Here is a 22,739-nt window from a genome sequence, read left to right on the forward strand (position 1 = left end):
CTGAGTGAAGCAAGATGCCCAGGTGTCCACTTCACTAATGACCACAATCCTGGTGTTTCTGGTTGCAATCATTAGGTGATCTCCTGGGTAGTTAAGCAAACAGAGCAATAGGGCAGTTAGGTAGCCCTTTGAGAGTTGAGGGCTCTGCAGAGGTGGGGAGAGATTTGAGTTCTGTGCCTGCTTAAATTTTAGCAGGTGGGGTCCAAGCATACAGAGCTTGTGGTCCTTGTCTCCCTGCTCTGTGGAAAGCTCATAGAAGTGAGAAGATTTTGAGCTCCATGCCCTCTTGGATTTTGGTTGTTGATATCTAAGTAGGCATGGAACGTGGGGAACTCTTTCAGAAAAACCCTGCAACAAAAAAGAGCCCTCTCAGCAGATGGCAACAGCTTGCAACATTCCCTGTCAGCTTCCCGTCTCAGACTTTCTGGGGAAGCCAGCAGAGAAGATCACAAATTGGCATGTGATTGTGGGATGCTTTGCAATTAGTCATATGCACGAATAAGTTGCCAAGAACCCAAATCACGATCTTGTGATGTGTATATGATATTTTTTGATTTCATAAATTTCATAAATGCTTTACATACTGTAAAACACCCTTCTTGAGGCCAACATAACTTTAAACAGTAGTTAAGCAACTGGTCATTAACCTGCGCTAATTTTTGCTATATATTTACTGACATAAAAAAATATTTGACAAATATAACACGATCTTTTTGAACTCCAGAATGCAAATAGATCCATCTGTACTCACTAGAATCCATCTCCACTAGTCTGCTTGTGAACTACCAGAAGAAAGGCTTATTGTAAGCAAGGACCAGGACCTGAAACTTCCTGCCAGCTTCACCACTCGTTTTGGTTGTTAGAAACAAGCAGGAAGTTACAAGTCCTGGTCCTTGCTTAGATGGCAAACGGGACTGCTAGGATTGTCATTAAATAATGCAGTCATCATGAGATTGCACTTACAACTGTATTGCTTGCCATTGTTAAGCAAGGACTATTTGCAGATTTTGTGAGATAAAATGGATCTTGAATTTTAGGTGCAATATCTTTAATTGATACCATTACTAATTTTACTACATTGTAAATTTGAGATTTGAAAACTTCTGAACTGAGGAAGTCCGTTTATAGTTAAAATAGAAATAATTAACCTTCATGGCAGAAATCAGAGCTTGTGAAATGCTACATAAAACTACAGGGTTCCTTTCTAACATTTTATTGCAATTCCATGAAGTGTAATCTGAAAGGTAAGTAAAACCTTAAAGTCAATATATAAATAAACATTAGCATTTAACAAAGTACTTACTTTGTAACTTGTTGGACTCAATAAACTTTTACAGGTGTTTTCAGTGGCAGAAACAAAAGTCAAATGTTCTAAGCTAAGATCAGAGTATATTGATTGTGGTAATGTATTGTCATTGCAAGTTGATTCCTTAAAGTTGGGTGATGTAGAAGGACAGACAGACCTAAGAAACAAAGCAGAGACTTTAAGAAAAATATCTACATATCTATGACTTATACAACTGCAAAATCTAATGTTAATTAAAATATCTTCAATAACTTTCTGAAAAGTTTATCTTTAAAGAATTCTTAACAAAGGAAAGAAAGGTAAAAATTGGTATCCCCTAACAAACAAAAATAACCTTTTCAGATAGGTTAATGAATAAATTCAACTGAAGTACTTCCTTTGTGGAAAACCCACGGTTAAATCATTTGTATCCCTAGGTTGTTTTTTTTAAAAAAAGAAGGGGACCATCTTTGCCTGAGACACCAAACTGGTGATACAGAACATGAAAGCAGTGCTACAGGATAAAGCATCGTAACAACCTGTCCCTCATACATAAGCATAGCCTATCTCTTAGATACATAGAATGTTACCCTGTAAAGGTAGCTCCTGAAGCTTCACTTGGAGATGAATGAGTCAATGGGGAAGTTGAAGGTCTGAAGCTATACTGTTCATCTGAAATTTGTACACCAGGTGTTGACATCATAAGCTTTGGTTCAATTCTTCCAACAGCTTCACCTGAACATTAGAAAAAATAATTTGGATTCTTCTTAGTGATGTTTAAATAGTATTGCTAGTTCCCTAAATACTGTGATTTTCTTCCAGAATGTACAAACGTGTCTTATGCCTTTCAGATCAGGCAAGTATTTGTAATGTACCAAACTGAGGGGGGAGGGCAATTTTATAAACTACTGGTATAGTTGGCTAAATTCTCACTTAAAGCTCATTCATGACTATAGTTCATAATCCAACATACTAAGTAAAAATCAATCAATTGGCTGAACAAATGTAGTCAATTATAAGCTTGAATAAATGGGGCTGAATAAACTGAATAAATAAAATAGACAGATTGCGTTCCAATATCTGCCCACCAAATAGTTATAATACAGTATTCGAAATGTAATAATAGAAATATGTAAGGTATGTGAACTTATATAAAAAGAAATTCCCAAAAGGAAATATATAACCCACTATGTATCTAATTCTAAGAGAAGCTCACATAAGATATAATATCCAGAAGAAGGCCAACTGATACAGAGATACCACAGGTATTATTTGGTAAAACATTTACTTCTGATACCTGTCTTACTGATATATAGAAGAAAACATGAACATCAATTTTTCTATATCAGAGAAAAAGGATGTTGGTAAAGATAAACAATGAATGATATTATAAATTTTATATATATTATAGATTACAATATAACTGTCCATTATAAAGTATAGCTATTTGTTCATGAAATGTAGCATTTATCTTTAAAACCCTCCAGTGCATAAACTGTAACACTTCCCCATGAAAGGTTGCATTCTTCAACTAAAATTTATTCTTATTCCTAATAGCATTATACAAATATAAACAGAACATCAGAAGAAGATGGCAGGTAGATTAGTGAATCTTCCGCAGAACTCATAATATTAATGATCTAGTAATTACCTTAGAAATAGTTATTGCTTATTGCTAGGAAAACTCCTAACTGGTTCTACTTGGAAACCCCATATGGGATAATAAGAAATGTAGACTATTGTTAATTTTAAGTAAGAATTGGATGGTGGTTTTTTATCCATATCTGTACCAAAGAAAATCAGAAGCCATTCTTTTTCTTTTTTATTTCTTTGTACGTTTATCATGCTTTTTAACTGATGCTTTTTCTTTCTTTCTTTGGTTATTTACTTTTTATTCATGTTTAAATTTGATAAAATAGTATGGCTTTCTCACTGTTATTTTTGTTTTTTAATTAGGGTCTTTCTAACAAGTAACAAATTAAGGAACAACAAAAGTAAATAATCTACGTACAGCTAATGATATACATAACGTTAAACTACAAACACAGAATAAGAGAGAAGACTCTGAAAAACAGTAGTAAAAATTCAATAAAGATTAATAAAACTCCCCCAGAAATGAAGTGGAAGAATCACACATCACTATCATAGCAGGTCATTGTCCTCTTAAACTGTTCTCAGACCTGCATAAATTCATGTACAAGATTTTTAACTTACCCACAATAGTCTGATTATCAACATGTATGTTTTCAAAAGTCACATGTTTTTCATTATAGCATGTACTATTCTCTTTATTTGTAGCTTTTTCATTGTTAGAAATAGGGGGAACCAATACTGGAATAACCTTTAAATTGAAGGGAAGGGTGCTCATGTTAGCTCTTTCTTCTGATTTAGAATTGGCTGGATAAAACAGAAAAAAAGGTTAACAACTTGATCAATTATTTGTGGTTGATTTTTTTCACATACTAATGCACCATCTCATAAAAATAATTATCAATAGTAATAATGATTGAAAACTGGGTAATAAGAATGGGTACAACAGTAGAAAAATTTTCACTGAACACAATAATTAAATCTGGGGCATAACTATTTTTTCCAGTAACATACCCAAGGACAAATTAGATTTCTTTGACTGCTGGATCAGCACTGTAGTTGTCCTCCGAGGGCCAGGGAGTGGGGGGTGGGGGGGGCGAGGGAGGGAGATGGGACAGATGCTTCCTGCAGCATCCTGCTTGCCAAAACGGGGCATGGGGGGCACATGCAGCCCCCCGCCACATTTTGGGCGGCAGGATGGTGCAGGAGGCCAGCCATGCTGAAAACAAGACACATGTGGTCCCCTGCACCCCATTTTCACTAGCAGAGGCACCATTGGCCGGTCCTTTGCTATTTCCAGGCTGGCCCCATGGGCCATATTTAAACATCCCGCAGGCCGGATTCAGTCCATTCGGTCGAGTTTGAAACCCCGCCCTAGCAATTACATTATGCATTTAGCAGTACATTAACATGGCGTTGGCATAGCTTTCTTTCAATGTTAATGCATTTTTTTTTAAAAAAAACAAGTTTTATTTTCAAGACAAACAATACATAAATACACATAAACACAAAACATAAAAGCATAAAAAAATCTCTTTTCTGAAAGTTAAAGTTAAAACTCTTGGTACAGACACAAATTCAAATTCATATTCATTTTACATACCATTTCATATCTTATTAACATTTTCAATTTTCTATCTCCTCTCCTTTAAATTTTCTCAATTTTATTTTATTTTATTTATCTCCTCTCAATTCGTATCATAATATTTATTATTCTTTGTCTGTTCTATTCCAGCCAACCATTTATTTTTCTTCTTTAAAAAAAGAAGAAAGACTTTTCCTGTACACTGTATGGAGTATGATGCCTTTATCTCTTTCCCCTATATTTATAATACTTAATATAAAACACATGACATACATTGGGATTCTGTCTGGTACATTCTAAAATTATACTATATTATCAAAAAATAATACAAATCTATTCATTAGTATTGATATTCATTCATATCTTAAACGTTTAACTCATTGCTTTTCAATTAAATCACATACTTTTATGGGAGCCCTATTTTCCATAATTATTCCCCCCCCCATCACATATTATAGCTCAATATTTCATTAAAATGTTCCTCCTTCTTCTACTTCAAATCTCATTTCACAAAAGATTTCACTAGTATACCATATTCTAATCATTAATATTAACAATCATTTATATCTTAAGCATTTTATCCATTTCAATTAAATATCATACCTTTGTGGGAACACTTATGCTTTCCAAAGATTATTACCCCCCCCACATCACAATCTTGAATCATGTTTCATTATAGTACTCCCTTTTTCTTAACCAAAAATTTCACTAATTTATGTTAAATATTTTATCACATTTTAAGTTACATATTATTTCTAATTTTCTATGATTACTTTTAAATACAAGTATAAAAATGCAGTCTTATGTACCTTTCTAGAATCCCTTTAACAATAAGATTTATCCATTATCTCTAAAAAACTTTTGCTTCTTAACATCTTGCTCCCCACCATTAGGACTTCTCATCCCTTCCTTTCTCTCTTGCTTCTTCTTCTCCTTGTCCTCTTTAACCCCTTGTCTCTCCACCTCCCTTTTATTCTGCTTTCCCCCTTTCTGTTGTTTCTTAACATAGTCCCCTTTTCACCTTATTCTTCTCTTTTTGGGCTGTTTTTCCAGATCTTAAAGACCTTTTTTTCCTTTTTCTCTTGCTTTTTCCCTTCTCCAATCAAAGTCATTTGTTCATCAAAGATGGCTTCTTCTTCTTCGTCCCCATCATCCTCATTCTGCTTCACATAAGTATAAACCACCATTTCTAAGTATTGAAAAATAGTGCCAAGTCCATCTTCCCCTCCTTGTTTTTCTCTTTCATATTTCTGATATATAAGTTTCAATCCATCCATAGATGATGCCATTGTGTAGAGAAAAAGTTTTTCCAAACAACCACCCAGATGATTTAATCAGAAGTAATTTCCAAAGGTTCCAAAATCACCAAACAATCCAAACAGACTATTTCTTTTAGATACCTTCTTCTTCTTCACTTTCTCTTTCTGGGGTTAAAGTAATCACAAATCCTTTTCAAATATATTTTTGGAAGTTTTTTAATGTTTAACAACTCTTTGCAATTCTAGGCAATCTTCTCCTTATTTTCAAATTTTGCTCTAATTTTTTTCACTCTCCCTTCCCACTCACAGCCAAAAAGGTTTTGTTTTTTTCCCCGCTGTCACTTTAGGAAGGAGAGTAGAACAAAGAAAAAACATTCCCCTTTAGAGTATTCGCAGCTTGTAACTCTCACAAGGAACAATATCTACTTAGCAGCCTTCAAGGTTCCAGGTCACTTTCTCCCGTCTTGTCCCAGTTAGAAGCAACTTTCACTTTTCTTCCAGCTTTCTCCCTCCTGCACCTGCTTATCCGGCTGCAGCTTTCTTCGTGGCGGCCATTGCTGACCGCCGTTCCTCCGCCTCGGGAAAAGGGGGTTTAGCCGGCTGGGGAGGGGGTTTGCGACACCCCCAAACCCCTTGCCGGATCCCCCGTCTTCAGCTGCCTCTACGGGGCAGCTATATCCCCCAGATCCAAATGGATTGGGGGAACCTTGGCGGCGAACGCAGCAGGGATCGCGCGGTCGCGAATCCCAGCCGCCGCCGAAAGCTTGCAAACCGGAAGTTCAATGTTAATGCATTTTTAATCATACAAGTATAATTGAATATTCTATTATATTGTATTCTTAAGTAAAACTCTGAATACACTTGAATGTAAAAAAAAAAACCACACTATTCATTGTGAATAAAAATCCAATTATTTCACATTTCAAATCAACTAATTCTGATAATTAAAAAAAAACTTTTCAGATTATTTCTAAAGCATGTACAATTATCATGACTTAATTTTTTTTTTAAACAAACATGCAAAAATACAAAGTTAATGCATCAATTTGTAATAATTATGACTGAAGGACACATAAGAAAAATAAATAAATTAGAAATGTTAGGTACTTCTCTCAAGTTCCCCCCTTTTAACTCATGTTTTCCAGAATGTGACTTTTCTATTTCTTTTAGATGGGCTACATGGGGAAGTATGGGAATAAAGATAAAATAAAAAACATTATTTTTTGTTACAGTAATATATTTATTTAATTGAACTTAAAATCCAAAGTACTGCATTTTGGGTTGGGTTTACATGGCTATACTATGACATTATTCCTTTTAATACGTAAAGTTTGCGATAATTATTTTTACCTGTAAAACCAAGCCACAAACCATGATTTCAAAACCATAAGTACTTGATCGAAATTTTATGCTAAACAAAAGTAAACAAGTTACATAATGACTTAGCTTGTATGATCCTCAAATAAATACTACACATATTTACCATGTATGCCTATTTTCCAAAGTAAGTCCAAAAATAAATGTAGAGCAATTAATATTCTGCTACATTTACTTCATTACTTCTTATGAACCAGAGATAGGTTTGCACCTTAATATTTTATTCCTATATTTATGCACAATTTTATATTTACATTTTATTTCTATATTTATGCATAATTTTACATTTCATGCCAAATAAACCAGAAAAGTATAATGGGAAACACACAATACTGCTTGCTGTTTCACTTAAGGAAAAAATCCCTATTCATATTTCAATTTCTTTAGTTATCTTTTTATTAACCAATATCAATCAAACTGGCACATCAAGACTTTCATTTAAATATTGTTTTCCTTGTCTGTCATAAAAGTGCCTTTTGAATTCAAGTCAGGTTAGGAAAAAAAATATTAAAACTCACTTGGGATTGATGGCAAGTTGGTCTCTGAAGATACTCCAGCATATTCAGGTGGCTGCTCTTTTGAATTTTGTAATGAAGTCTGCTCTTTTGATGGAAAATATTCAGCTGTATTAGATGATGTCTGCACATATTCCACTTCTGTTTTCTGCTCAGAAGAAATGCTACGGTGCAATCCTCCAACACAGTTTCCCTCATATATTTTTTCCAGATGCTGCTTCTCTTTTCCATGGCTGGTATTGAAATTGCTTTTAGACGAATCTCCCAAAAGAGAAGTTTTGGATTCATGCATGGACAAAAATTTGTGCCCATCTATAATGGCTTCTCCATGTTTAATCAGGTTTTCTTGTTCATTGTTACTTTCAACTTCTTCAGCTCTTCTGAGATATTTTTCTATATCAAATGTACTATTTTCTATATTGCTCGATAATAACTGATTCACAACTGAGAAGTCTGTGAGCTTGTCACCTTTTGGAACATTTATTCCTTCTTTATTTTTGTTGGAAAGTGCCATCATCAAAGCAGCTAGCTGTGATGGTTCAGCACTAACAGAAGCATTTGCAATCGCAGATGCAATTGTGCTCACACTCAGGACAGAGGGCTCAAGATGAAGGTGCTTTCTTTCAAGTTCTCTGTCTCTAGATTGATTCTGAATGGAAAAATAAGTGATTTGAATGTTTAACATTACATTAAAATGTTTAATTCAACTGATGTGAAAACTCATCAAAATCTTACTCAACCCACTTGTCTAGAAAAAGTGACCCAATTATAACTGGACATTATGAACCACAAATGCTACCTTTGCCACATTAAATCCTCTCAGAGAAGTTATGTTTTATATTCTAATCTCAACATGAATAACTGTATTTTGAAACAAACGGCAGACTTGTTTTAGTAGTTTTATAAAATGAAACCTTTTTTATCAATACAATTGCTTTGATTTTGGAACCTATTTGCATACTTACAGTTCTATTTTCTCTGGACTGCATATCTGATTCACCAACAGCAGAAGCAGTAAATGCAACTTCCTTTTTAATGCTTTCTTTTACATCTCCTAAAGAAATGAACAAAACAGATAAGACAGTCAATCCCAGGTAATTGAAATAGGTTAGGATATTATTTAAACTATTAACAATGAGAGAGGCCCAGCATTTTAAGGAGCAAGAGCTGGTCTTTAGCTTTTCATACAGATTTGAAAGCAAACTTTGCAAATAGTAATTGTTGAGGATTCTCCAAACATAATTTCATAAACTATGATTTATGATCACAAAGAATGCTTTATGAACACCAATGCTACAAGTAGTCAAATAGTCCTCCACTTATGACCACTATTGGGCCTGAAATCTTAGTTGTTGAATGAGACACCACATGACCACTTTGCTTAATGACCGCAATCCTGGCTCTCCCAGTTGCAGTTGTCTCTTGGTGCACTTTAGAAATGGATCTCAAATCCGGTAGAATCATTTTTCTTACTGCAGACTTTCACAGATGCCAGATTTTAATCATCTAGCTTCACCCAAACAAAAAAACTCAATAAAAAATAAAGCAAATATCTCCATATTTGGTAGTAAGTAGTCAGTAGATATATTGTGAAGTACTATTTTCTACTGCATATCATAGAGTATGTATCTCTTTCCAATTACTATTGACCTAGATATCATTTAATGCTAATTTCTGTAAGAAAAGATAGTTATTTCCCAATTTTTGGAATGACAAATATGAAAAAGAATTCCAATGTCTTCAGAAAGGGATATATGTGAGAAAATCTGCAGCACTGCCTGCAATTGAAAGAGTCCTGAAACTAGTCTCTCTTTGAGGTCAGATTAGTATTCTTTAGGAAAAGTTTTAGCAACAATCCAAGATTATCTAACAAATATACTATCTTCTAAATCAGTGGCCGCCAACTGTGGGCCATGGAAAATTTTTGGTGGTCCGTAGAAGAAATGGCCCCCAAAAGAAATTGATCTGGGCTACGCGGGAAAACAAGGCTGCTCTGCACACATGGCCCGCCCACCCGCTGGCCCCCACCCTTCGGCCAAGCACAAAACTTACCTTGAGACTGAGTAGAGAGCCATGCGAGCTGGAACTGGAAGGTAAGACCAAAATGGCGGGGGAGGGAAATCCACCCCAGGGTGGCTTGCTGACGGTAGGAAAGTTGGTCCCATATTCCAGAGCTGTAGTAGTCACAGGACTGGCCCTTTGGTCATCCTGGAGCAGCTCCTCCACCGGGATCACTACAGCTGTGGAATATGGGACCGGCCCGTGGTGGCTGGAATGTCCTGCCGCATCTGTAGTGCAGAGAGAAGCAGTCGGAGTCAAATTGGCCCCCTGCAAACTGTTGTCTCTCTCACTGAAGTGGCGCGAGAAACTTCAGCCAGGCTCTCGAGATGAGAGTGACTCCAGCTGCTTCTGTCATCTCTCTCAAGGAGCGCTCAACAGCTTGGCTGGAGGGGGAGCCTCTCTCATACCCCGCAGGCTCTGCAAGGCGGACGGTGGGAAAGCGATGCTTAGGAGAAGTGGATCGTCCACCTCTGGGCTCCAGAATCAGGAGACAGAGAAGATTGACTGGCACTGCTAGCCTCCATTTATTCCAATGTCTGAGCCATCCAGCTTCCCAAAGGAGCACTGACAAGCTTACTGCACACCAGGAACAGAACCCAGGTCGTGCCCAGTAAATCAGCAGTTACAGTGCTAATTATGTTTCCCTGAAAGGATTGAAGTCGAGTACTAATGGGAAATAACCCTATGCCACTGGGACCTAGTATCAATGATTGACTTCAGCTATCAGAGAAATCTGTGTCCATGGATATTAAGTTATTATCCATGTCGTTACTGGCCATGAGAACCTATAAAACACTAAAATAAAATAATAAAATATAAAGCAAAATTAAGAATTGGCCAGCTACTCTAATTAGTATGGTTATGAGGATGATTGTCCCAACTATTGAATGTGTCTGTTTCCTAGAGAAAGATAAGGCTAGAACTGGAGAAAGATACTATTCCCTTTGCCACACAATAAGTAACATTAGAAGGAATCTAAACTTTTTCCTCCAGGGTTGTTGAAAGGAGATATCCAATACTGGAAAATAAACAGCTATTCAGAAGTGAAATACAATCAGTGCATCCTAACATACAATAAATATTACTGCATATAAAGTAGAAATTACCTTGAAAATTACTAGAAATATTCAAATCCTGTTCACCAGAGTTTGTTGTATATATATCAGATTGCCTCAACAAAGGTATGGGCTGTCTCTTCTTTGGAGAAGTGATATGATAACCAAAAGATGGCTATAAAAAGACACAATGAAAACAATAAATTTTTTGATAAGCTAAACAGTACTTGGGAAATGTATGGACTAAATCTAGCAATATCAAATGTCTCTTGAACATTTGTCTAATAGTTGCTAATAGGTTTGTCTAATAATTGCTAATCAATTGAACCAAGTATCCCAAATGAATATTATCCTGTGTAAACAACGGTAGTTTCTATAGATCAATGTCCAATCTTCTCTGCAGTAGTTTGCAGATACAGAACTATCAGGGATTTTAGAATTAAGTTTTTAAAGCCACATTGTTTATATAAATGAAGTATTCTGTCTTGCCCATGACCCTTCAATGAATCTTCTTTATTTTTAATAATCTGCCAACAAACTATAATAATTTTAACTGAAAACAATGCTAAAACATAATGTGTCTCCTGCATATAAAAGCAGGTATATATGTACCCGTTTCACATCACCACTTCCACCAAGGCAACCAAGAGCCTCAGATTTCTGACCAAAGAATTCTCCCAGAGAAAGTCTTAAATAACTTGCATCTCTATTAAAGTCATTTTGAGACTCTCTTAATATATTGTGGTTATTAATCGATTTCCAAGATGTATCTTCTAATCGAGATATATTTTGCAGGTCCATTTTCTCTTCCTGAAATTATACAAAACACAAAAATATCAAGAATTATCTTTAAGTTTTTAATATAAATATTTTTGAATGTATCTAATATTGATGTTACCTACCTGCATAAACCTGTGTTCCCTTTCAAATATGTCCTGATCTTGGGCAATCATAGCTATTGCTTCAGCTTTTCGGAAGGGTTGGGGGAGGAATAAGAGAGGGAGAAAAAGAGAATACTTAATGTAAAACTAAAGTCAAATTATAACAAGTCCAAGAGCTCACTCTACACTCTAATTTCTTATAATCTCTTATATAAGCTTTATGAAAAGGTGTTTTCTTTCATTTCTACTAGAATATACTAGATATTCTATACTAAAATATCTATACTAGATATATTCATTTCTACTAGAATATATCTATTGAATAATACTTAAATATTTAACTATTATATTTAATATTTAAGCCATTTGGAATACTCTATATGTATCATTGGCCTCATAACAAATACTGTGCGCATTCTGAAAATCTAAAGCAAAGTAGTCTCCCATGTGAACCAAGTTTCCTTGTTGAAGAAGCTATTTTAAAAATCATTCTTTATTTTTAGAAACAAATACACCAAGTCATATTAGTAAGCAACAGCTTTGTAATTTTGTGGTTTTAATTACCGTATTTATCGGCGTATAACACGCACTTTTCCCCCCCTGAAAATAGGGGGCAAATGATGTATGCGTGTTATACGCCGATATAATGTTAAGAAGCCTTCGGTGAATGCTGCTGGGATCGGGGATCAAGGACACAAATGAAAGAAGGGGAGGGAGGAAGCAACCGAAGCCTGTCCTTCTCTCTGGGTCAGCTCTCTCAGTCGCTCTCTCGCTCCTCCACCAGCACAGGAAGAAACTGCTTCAAAGAGCGGGGGGCTCCTGTCGCCGCAGCTTCCTGAAGCGCCCGTTTCTCCCCACCCCACCCCGTCCGCCCGCCCGCCCGCAGTGCTCCGTTCTGCCTGCCTGCCTGCCTTCGTTAATAGTTGAATCGGAACAGCTTCGGCTGAGTAAAAGAGGCGAATAGTTATTATTCTCAGCCGAAGCTGCTCCCAAACAACCAGAAACTAAGGCAGGCAGGCAGGCAGGCAGAACGGGACACTGTGGATTGAAGCGCCGCGCGGTGGGAGTGGGGGTGAAACGGGCGCTTCGGAATAGCTGCGGCGACAGGAAAAGCCCCCGCTTCTTTGAAGCAGTTTCTTCCTTGATGGTGGAGCAGCGAGAGAGCGAAGCCTCCTTCTCTTCTCTCCCCCCCCGGTCCTTGCAAAAATTTTCTGCTTGAAACCGGTCCCTGGTACAAAAAGGTTGGGGACCACTGATTTACCTTATAAGTGGTAATAATATTAATAAAAAAAAGTTCTGAGCTACCCTTATTTTGCTTCAAAGTTTTTATTTAGAAATTTAATTTTTTTTCCTGAAATTTCCCTCTTAAAATGAAGATGCGTGTTATACGCCTGTGCGTGTTATACGCCGATAAATACGGTATTTCTTGCTTTAAGTTTAATTATTCTAAAAGCATACTTTGTCCACTATATCTTACTGACATCTGAATTATATTTTCTGCCAAGCATACTATATATAGCAACTCAATCAGTGGTGGTATTCTACTGGTTTGGCCCAGTTCGGCCAAACCAGTAGGTCCGAATCATCTGTGAGCAAACCGGTTCGCTCCAGTTGCTGGGCCCGCCCACCCGGGCTCTATTCTGACCTTTATTACCTGGTTTTGAAGCTCAGCTGCTTTGTGCGGCACAGTGGAAGACACAGGGAGAGTGCAGGATTATAGGAGAAAGTCAGTAGCAAACACTCTGCGTGTGTGCGCGAAGCATGCACAAAGCGCGCCTACCAAGCCATGGTAAAAAAATTTGAATCCCACCACTGAACTCAATACGTTGTCTCCAGTAATAAAACTTTTTAACTATTAGTTCAAAGAAAAATTACCCCATGCATAATTTATATACTTTTCATTACTATTTTTATAACATAGTAATTCTTGATATTGAGAAGTTAATTCTTTCAATTGTGAGCCAGCAAATGGATGCTATTTTAGAATTAAAAATTTACTAGTAGGAAATTGTAAAAAAATAAAAGTATAATCAGACTTACCTCCAGTTATAAAGTCTCCACTTATGTCTGAAACATTGGATTTTTGTTCTTTATCAAATGAGGTATAATATGCAAGATCTGTCACCCATTTACCCTCTTCATTTTGGTATACAACATTATGTGACTGGTCTTCTGAAAAATGAATTTTATGTTGTCTTTAAATTTTTATGTTAAAGAGTTTATATCATAAGAATATTACAATTAACATAAGCAAAGTTTGTATTAAGAACCCTGGTGGTGCAGTGGTTAGAATGCAGTATTGTAGGCTAACTCTGCCCACAGTCAAGAGTTCGATCCTGACAGGCTCAAGGTTAAGTGAGCTTTCTATCCTTCCAAGGTCACTGGGGACCCAGATTGTTTGGGGCAATATGCTGAGGTTCTCAATTGCTAAGAGAGTGCTGTAAAGCAATATGGGGTGGTATATAAGTCTAAGTGCTATTGCTATTGCTATTGGAGAAAAGCAAGATAAATTAAGAAAGCAATTAACATGACTTGATATAACTAAATTCTGTTACTTTGTCTAAACTACTGTATAATACCAAATATTAAGTTTATTGTTCAATTGTATTTCTGTTCATTAGCTATTAACAAATTTATTTACACTAAGTGAAATGTATCATCTGAAATTACTTGTTATTTAAATTACAGATTCATGTAGCACAAAACAGCAGCAACCGCTTACAAAGAGTTTCTCAGATTAAGAGCCAAAGCAAAACTAAGAAAGTCTAAGTTACTCTAGTTGGCATGACAAGATGAATGGGTGCCAGAACTTTTGAATGACCTAACATTTTTACTAACCTTTCATTGTATGTTGATCATGTTCAGATTCTTTGCAAATAGTGGGGGACAGATAAACATCAGCCAAAGAAATGTGGTTTTCATTAGCCATTTGACACTGGTTGGGAAATTTGATTTGTTGTTCTGTATTCCAGATCTCAGAAGCAGCATTATCCTCAATACATTTAAAGTAGAGTGAATCAAGATTTAGCTCAGAGTTGATTTCATTTGTGGCATTCTTTTAGGAAAAAGCAAGAATATACAAAAAGAGGAAATTTGCTTTATGTTTTTAAAATGCTCTTTCTTTTCATTATCAAGTAACTGATATATTTCCAGGTTATTTTCTAACACCAAAACAAAACAGAAAAATTCACACACTTATACAGGTAGTCCTTGATTTACAACAGTTCTTTTAGTGACCATACAAAATTATAACGGCACTGAAAAAAGTGACTTATGACCATTTTTCAGTTACAACCTTTGAAGCATCCGCATGATCATTTGATCAAAATCTTGCTTGGCAACTGGTTCATACTTATGACTGTTGCTGCATCCCAAGGTTACATAATCACCTTTTCAAACCTCCTGACAGGTGAAGTTAATGGGGAATCCAGATTCACTTAACAATCAGATTACTATCAACTGCAGTGATTCACTTAACAACTGTGGAAAGATCGATCGTAAAATGAGGCAAAACTCACTTAACAAATGTTTCAATTAACAACAAAACTTTTGGGCTCAGTTGTGGCTGTAAGTAGAGGACTACCTATATAGAAGAATTTTATTAATGTTGCAATACTTTATCAATGCTCAGATTCTTCGGTTCAAATTCATGATCACCAGAAACAATTCTGCTTCATTGGTTACTTTTATCTATAAAGAGATTCCATCCGCTGCTAAATAAAGGAGCAAGAGACCAACCAAAGCTGAATCTCTCAAGCTATCAAGAAAAAGATGTAGTGCTATTAATAGTTATATATTATTAAACCAGTCACACAATAAACCTATTGAACAACTTTTACATTCTAGTGATACAAACAAGATAAGTAATACAAAGGCATCACACTACCCTTAAAATAATGAAGTGAGATCTTCTTTTTGCTTAGGTGATACAGTACACCAGCTTTTCATTGCTCGACTGACAATTAGATGTGAACATATTCTGATTAAACTATAGCATGCTGCATGATACCCTCGTGATTCTTACTGAGTTTTACAATATAAAGATAGTCCACAACTGGTGACTATAATGGAACTGGCCCATTTCAGTCAGAAGTCATGATGGCCATTAAGTGAAGCACCCATGATTGCCTCACTTACGATCCCCCATCCCTGCTTTTCCTGCTGGAGTTGTTGCAATTGCAGATGGGTCATTAGCCTGAGTATAGGGTGCCTCACTGAGGTCCTGGGAGGCCAAATGCAAGTCCTGTCCTGGGTCTCTCAAGGCATTCTCCTACACCGAAAGGCCTTGGCCCCACTTCCCAATCCACAGGGTCCCACACCCTCACTCCATATCACCCATTGCACATTTACCATTCAAAGCTCTCCAGAAACTGAGCTAGGGAAGGAGGTACAAGATACAATCCTGGAAATAGTTAGCATTTTGGAGAAGCCACAATTCAATGCAGCCGCCCCAAAATGGCTGCGTTCAAGATCACGCCACATGGTCAAGTAAAGAATTCTGGACTGCTGTGGAGGTTTCCAGAGCTTGGGTTAGTGAAACAAAACAGGTCTCTTTGTTCCTGGGAATTGGCTGCCATTTCTGGAGCAGTTACAATTCAATAAAGCTGTCGCAAAAATGGTGGCTGCCTGCAGGATCATACCACATGGCCTGGGAATGGAGTGATCACCCTCCTTCCCCAACCCAAGCTCTGGAGAGCTTCAAAAGATAAGTGCGCAATGGATGTCATTGGGATGATTGAAGTGGGAAACAGGCCTAATGCCTGGCCCATGGCCTGCAGGGAACCACTAGAGGGATGAGGGGAGATAGGTGGAGAGCCCCGCTGCAGGATCCCTGTGGTTGGTCTTAAGAATTAGCTGCATGGGTGCTATAGATGCTATAACTTTGAAACCGGGCTGTAAGTTGCTTTTGAAAGATTTGCTATAACTTTGCACAGTTGGGTTATAAGTCAAGAAGCATCTGTATTTCATATAGAACTATTTTTGGAGATGTTGCAAAAGTTTCAGTGGTTCTGTACAATATATATTATAAAATATTGTGTGCTTATTGATTTTGAGATATTAACTGTTTACTGATTAGATGTATTAATTACTATTTCCAAAGTCTTTTCACTGTAAATTGTCTTATGGAGTTCCTGTTCCAAATGCTTCTCTCTCAAGACGGTTGGCTTTTCTTAGCAATCCTAATGAGATTTATATATTCCAAGGCTTGAGACAACCTTTAAAATAATAGTATTCATCCAGTTAAATGATCTCCACAGTAGGTTTACTAGTTTCCTTTATGACTTGTTAAATAACTAGATTCCTATCACAGAAAACTAAATAAAATTTTAATCTTCCTAGTTCTGAATATAATTTTATTTTGTTTTTTAAAATATTTTTATGACTAAAACTTTAATGGTTATGTCTTTTTAAGGGACATTGTTAAGTTAGAAAAGTGGTCAAGATGTAACTATTTCTCCCTTTTCTTTCTTGTGTGCAAATGTCATAACTAAATATTTATATATATGACAATTATGCAGATATGTTTCAGGACAACATTTAAATGCACAGTCTTAGGTAACAAAATGAAATACAAACTATTAGTTTTAAAACCATAAGAGCAAGAATTTGTATTGAACTTGCATTTGAAATAGAGGAATTTTTTTTGCAAATGCAAAACAACAATGAAACATCCCTAATAGACAGTCAAAAGAAGATTGATAAGTGAGATTTTTTTTCAAAAGCAAAAAAATTGCATCTAATAAACACTCAAAATATTTTATACAAGATTTAAAAAATAGTCTATTACAACAAATTATTAGGACTTACATCCTGAACTTACATTTCTGCCATCTGTAGTAAATTTGAATATTCCATCTTCCCTATCATATCCATGATAGTCTGCAATTATAAAAATACAATTTTCATTTTATTATATATGTGTGTCCTGTTTTCCTACAATAATCCTATTAAATTGTTTGGGCTGACAAAGTGTGATATATAACTAAAACAATGCTAAATTAGAGCTTAAGATACCATTTGCTCATTTATTTGTCTTTCCAATTTTAATATATTAATTCACAGAAAGATCTGTAGCTAAATAGGTACATATCAGTGATGTATGATTATTTCTTTATGGTATACATTATTTTTTCATGTACATTTTCCAATCTGGTTTGTACATATTGGGGTTTTTAACCTCAGCCTCTAAACTCCCTTTTTACAACCCTGTAGTCCCTATTCTGTAATCCCTGAGCCACAGTGGCACAGTTGTTAGAGTGCAGTACTGCAGGTGTCGGGACTCCAACATGCACCCCCATTCAAATCATAAGTCTCTAACCGCATCTCTCAGAGTAAAAAAGATTGATTTATTGGAAGTTGATAGGTTGGCGTTTCCTGGTTGCAGTTGACTCTTGACACATCATTCATTTCACCCTCGACCCTGGTTTTCCCGCCACCCCTGGATGTATATTCTCCAATGAGGCACATCCATAGCCAAGAGTCATAAATCATGCTCTCCAGTAATAATTTTGCATGCCAGGGTTGCCAAAGCAATTATCTCAAGCATTTAAGGAATGCACTGCTTTCCCCCCCTCCCTTTCTGCTGATAACTAAAAAGACCAAAGAAATATTTTTTAGTTGACAGCAGGTTACTTCAGCTGACTGCTGGTTGCTGCAATTTGGCAGTTCAAATCCCACCAGGCTCAAGGTTGACTCAGCCTTCCATCCTTCTGAGGTGGGTAAAATGAAGATCCAGATTGTTGAGCACAATATACTGACTCTGTAAACTGCTTAGGGAGGGCTGTAAAGCACTATAAAGCGATATATAAGTCTAAGTGCTATTGCTTTTCAGGGTAGAGTTGCTCTAAACTAGAAGGCAATGATGCACCTTGCCGTATCTTTGGCTTCACCACTCTTGTGTTTTTAGAAGCATAAGCTCCAATGTACCAATATTTTAATATTTTAAAATAAATGTAAGCTATTTTTTGGAATAAAACTATATTACAAGAGTATTGCTTTTCCATTACATATTATTATTTGATACCATCGGTTATCAGTTAATACATAAATGCTCATCTCAAATTTCTTAATTAAAAGTAGCCAGTATTTAGAAGGCAAAATATTCCAACAACGTTGTGGCCTTAAAACATTTTAGGTTTTCTTTTTAAACTTCATACATGTAACATTTTTACTTACTCAATTTATTTTTACACGTAAAGGTGTTATCTAGGTAATTAGATAAGATTAACACATTCAAAAAAAGCATTAATGAAAATAAGTTACAAAGTTATCTTACCTTCTATCTCTGAACAAGTATGTTGAGAATCTGTTTTTCTGCTTTTGATTTCAGAAAGATTTGCTGCTGTTCCCACAGGAAGTTTATCAGAACTCTTATGGTACTCTGATTTAGGATTAGATTTAGAGTTTTCATTGTTCTTCCATAGGAAGGAAATAAAAGACAACTTACAATGTATGTAGACTTAATAAATATATTTACAATCTGTTGAAGTTCATAACTAAAAAGTTCTAGTAATATTAAGACTGATTTCCACTAAAAATGTAACTAAGTTTAATTATCCTGTACCTCTTGCCTTGTAATTGTGGGCAACTTGAATTGTTCTTGCATACTGTAATGTGTTTCCTTAACATCATATGATTCTTCATAACTTGCAATAGGAGAATGATTTCTTACTGCTGCTTGATAAACTGTTGGAATCTGAAATTTTTCCTGAAGAAGTTAAACGTTTAAATTTCAAATTTTTAACCAAAATGTCTAATTTAATCTCTGATATTATCTACTTAATGTTAATCATGTTTATTTTAGTTCCACTTTACACTAATAAAAATAAATTTACTTGACCAAAATTGAAGCCAGTGCAGAAAATATTTCAATTAAAACAACCAGGTATTATTTCTTATAATTAAAGAATCAATTCACTTTGTAATTCTTAAGCATAAACCAATCCTCTCCATTCCAATAAATGTGTGCCCATAACATACTTGAATATTTGCATGCATGTAAGTATGTGTAAACATACATGTGCAAGCAGGTTATATTTATAATCAAATTTATATAGCCACTCATCTATCTCATCCAAGACAACTCTTAGACACATTAGACAATTTCCACTCAAACTCTATAATCTTCTCTTTTTGGAAAAAGCTATGGGGCTTCAACTGCAAAAGTTCCTGATAAAGGTAGCTGTCTGGGTCTTTTCAATCTAAATTCAGACTGATATGGGATAGAAACAAATTTTGTTTGTTATCGTGAATGACTTTGTAGGGACCTCTCTCCCAGGTACTTTTGATACTACTGACTGCAGTATCTTTCCAGAGCTCTTGAAAGGACTGACTCGTAGAACAGTGGATATCTTCTTTCCTAGTCCAGCGGGACTATTAATAATGATATAGGATGAATACCTATTTCATATGAGATATGAAGAGCTTGGTTTTCTCATCCACATTACATTATTTATCATCTACATGAAGGTGCTGCTGAAGGTAATCTGTTGCTTCAAGATGAATTACCAATCACTATTATACTGATCCACTCAGAGCCAAATAGGAGATGCTTTGGAGATCCTTACTTTGTGTTTAGATGCTGTAAATAACTGGATGGGACAAAGCAAAGTTAAGTTAAATACTAGGAAATAGTGGCTATTTGCCCAGCATCCATGAGAAGTTGATAGTCTGATAGTACATTTACAGCTGGAGTGAGATTCACCCTATAGTATCTGAAAAATCCTCCATTATTATTTAAGAGATAGCTGCTTATTAGATCATCAAAAGCCATAAACAAGCCTTCCGCTTAGGAAACTGGAAGATAAACTGAATTCCAAAGAAACACAGACATTTGCTGATATTTCAGGAATCATATCCTATCCTCTTTTACTTATTCTTGGTAAAAATATGTGCGGAAAATTTTTTGCTTCCAAAGGAACAGCAACGAATTTGACAAGAGGTTTCCTAGCTCAAAGAAATACATTCACAATTTGGGAATTCTTCTGAATTGTGACTCTAAATCTAAATCAACAGGTAGAATCTGCAGCCAGTGTGGCTTTGGTCTAGCTTCAAAATTTGTACCATTAACGAACTTTTTTGAGCAGAAACTCTGGCAGTAGCCCCTCAGGTCTTCCTTGTTTCAAGATTGTATTGCTGCAATGCACTGTACCTGTGCTCCCTTTAGAGTACCAGGAAACTGCAACTAATACAAAATCCGCCTGCATTCCAACAAGTACAGCTGATTCATCTGAATAATACCAATTTTGTAGTCATTGCATTTCTGTAGGTTTTCTGTAGATTTCAGAGCACAACTCAATGTGTCATATATTGTAATCATGCAGGCAAGGTCCTAAGATCCCTATAGGTTTCCTCAAAATTGACTCTGGCTGGTTTATCCTGTTCAACAAGAGATAGCAACAGCAATAGCACTTAGATTTATATACTGTTCCACAGTGCTTTATAGCCTTCTCTAAGCAGTGGTTTCCCTGTTTGGAAGGTGAAGAGGCCCATATAACAGCATGGGCTGGGTTATTCAGCATTCTCTGAAGGAAAAATCATACAGGTAGACCTTGACTCACAACCATAATTGCATCCAAAATTTCTGTTCTTAAGTGAGACATTTGTAAAGTGAGTTTTGAAGCATTTTACAACCTTTCTTGCCACAGTTAAGAAAACCACTGCAGTTGATAAGTTAGTATCATGGTTGTCAAGTGAATTTGACTTCCCCATCGATCTTGCTTGTGGGAAAATCACAATAGAGGATCACATGATCCCAGGACACTGAATCCGTTGTAAATATGAGTCAATTGCCAAGCACCTGCTTTTGGATCACATGAGCATGGGAATGCTGCAATGGTCATAAGTGTGAAAAATGGTCATAAGTCACTTTTTCAGTGCCATTTTAATTTTGAACAGTTACTAAATGAACTGTTGTAAGTCAAGGACTACCTGAATAGAGTTCTCCCAAACAGTATGCGCTACACATGCCTAGATGGGAATATGTTTTTAAACAGAATGCTTAGCTTACATATTTCCATACCTCAAGCAACAGATTTACATCCTTTTATAAACCTTCATTTTAGCTTCTTCTTTAAGCTACCAACTTTATTGCATTGTTTCAGAAAGTGAAACTGTCAATATGAAATGTTCAATATTACAGTGACAGATTTTTCATTTAGGGATACCTGTTCTGGAGGTAATTCCATGCTTTTAATATAGTCCCCGTGTTCCTCTGCATCTTCAACTTCTGGCAGTACAAGCTGTTCAAAATACGCTTCCAACTGATCATCACAGAACTCTTCATCTCCAATATCATCATCTAATATAGAAAAGAAAGGTTTGCTATTAACACTAATGTTTCACATCATCATCAGTGATCTCTAGAAGGTTGTTTATTGTTTTTAATAGAGATGTTATTTAAAATTAGCATTTAGTTGCATGAACTCAATACATGCAATGATCTGTTTGTTGATATGGTATATCACCATTAGTAGAAGCAGAAGAAATTCCCCAGATTTTATCTTTTTAATCTCATACCTGCAGAACATTCTTCCAGGCTCTCAAAGCTCAGCAATTTCTCATTTTCTATAAATCTGGAAAAGCCAGCCACAGAATTGCTGACTGTTTCACTTGCTATCTCATTCTGATCAGGATCTAATGAAGCAAACTGCAAACATTAATTTTAATAAATTACTTGTTTGATAATCTGAAAAATTCATAAGTTAATCTACTGACATAAGGTCCCAAGAAAAACTCACCGGATGGATACAATGAACTTATATAAAAATTATTCCATTTAAGTCCCACATGAATGGTTAAAAGTAGATCCAAGAAAATTAAAATCTCTTAACTGTATACAACATAGATTAGTAGAAAATATTAAATTAAAAAAATGAATCTTACCATTTCAATAACCAAGATGGAAATTCTGATTTATCAAATATTTGGAATTTTTAAAGTGTCAACAAATACATGGTTTATATGGATATTTTATATAGCAATAGCACTTAGGCTTATATGCCACTCCATAGAGCTTTACATAACTATGCAGGTATTTTAGATACCCGAACTTCCAAAAAATTTCAACAAAACTTCACACCAGAAGATCCTAAATTATAAAAGAATTATAACCTTATAGATTAGCAACTGA

At 35.7% G+C, this 22,739-nt stretch overlaps 1 protein-coding gene across 2 annotated transcripts in view; it reads right to left on the reverse strand.

The window, feature by feature from the left end:
* Nucleotides 1-22,739, reverse strand: part of CEP192 (centrosomal protein 192) — a 66,490-nt gene that overhangs the window by 34,806 nt on the left and 8,945 nt on the right. Inside the window, exons 6-20 of one of the 2 annotated variants that reach the window (XM_026671962.2) lie at nucleotides 22,127-22,256; nucleotides 21,775-21,908; nucleotides 19,173-19,316; nucleotides 18,885-19,023; nucleotides 17,430-17,488; nucleotides 14,447-14,663; nucleotides 13,649-13,780; nucleotides 11,630-11,694; nucleotides 11,340-11,537; nucleotides 10,779-10,902; nucleotides 8,577-8,665; nucleotides 7,615-8,260; nucleotides 3,500-3,682; nucleotides 1,876-2,020; nucleotides 1,304-1,463 (exon numbers count right to left, since the gene is read on the reverse strand). In XM_026671962.2, the coding sequence (XP_026527747.2) occupies nucleotides 1,304-1,463; nucleotides 1,876-2,020; nucleotides 3,500-3,682; nucleotides 7,615-8,260; nucleotides 8,577-8,665; nucleotides 10,779-10,902; nucleotides 11,340-11,537; nucleotides 11,630-11,694; nucleotides 13,649-13,780; nucleotides 14,447-14,663; nucleotides 17,430-17,488; nucleotides 18,885-19,023; nucleotides 19,173-19,316; nucleotides 21,775-21,908; nucleotides 22,127-22,256 (2,565 nt within the window). The remainder of the gene's footprint in view (nucleotides 1-1,303; nucleotides 1,464-1,875; nucleotides 2,021-3,499; nucleotides 3,683-7,614; nucleotides 8,261-8,576; nucleotides 8,666-10,778; nucleotides 10,903-11,339; nucleotides 11,538-11,629; nucleotides 11,695-13,648; nucleotides 13,781-14,446; nucleotides 14,664-17,429; nucleotides 17,489-18,884; nucleotides 19,024-19,172; nucleotides 19,317-21,774; nucleotides 21,909-22,126; nucleotides 22,257-22,739) is intronic. The other variant, XM_087961481.1, reaches the window with a different exon arrangement.

This window comes from Notechis scutatus, chromosome 3 (assembly GCF_049901735.1).
Source record: "Notechis scutatus isolate UNSWTSFEM ecotype Mainland chromosome 3, rNotScu1.2, whole genome shotgun sequence".
Classification (NCBI taxonomy): Eukaryota; Metazoa; Chordata; class Lepidosauria; order Squamata; family Elapidae; genus Notechis; species Notechis scutatus.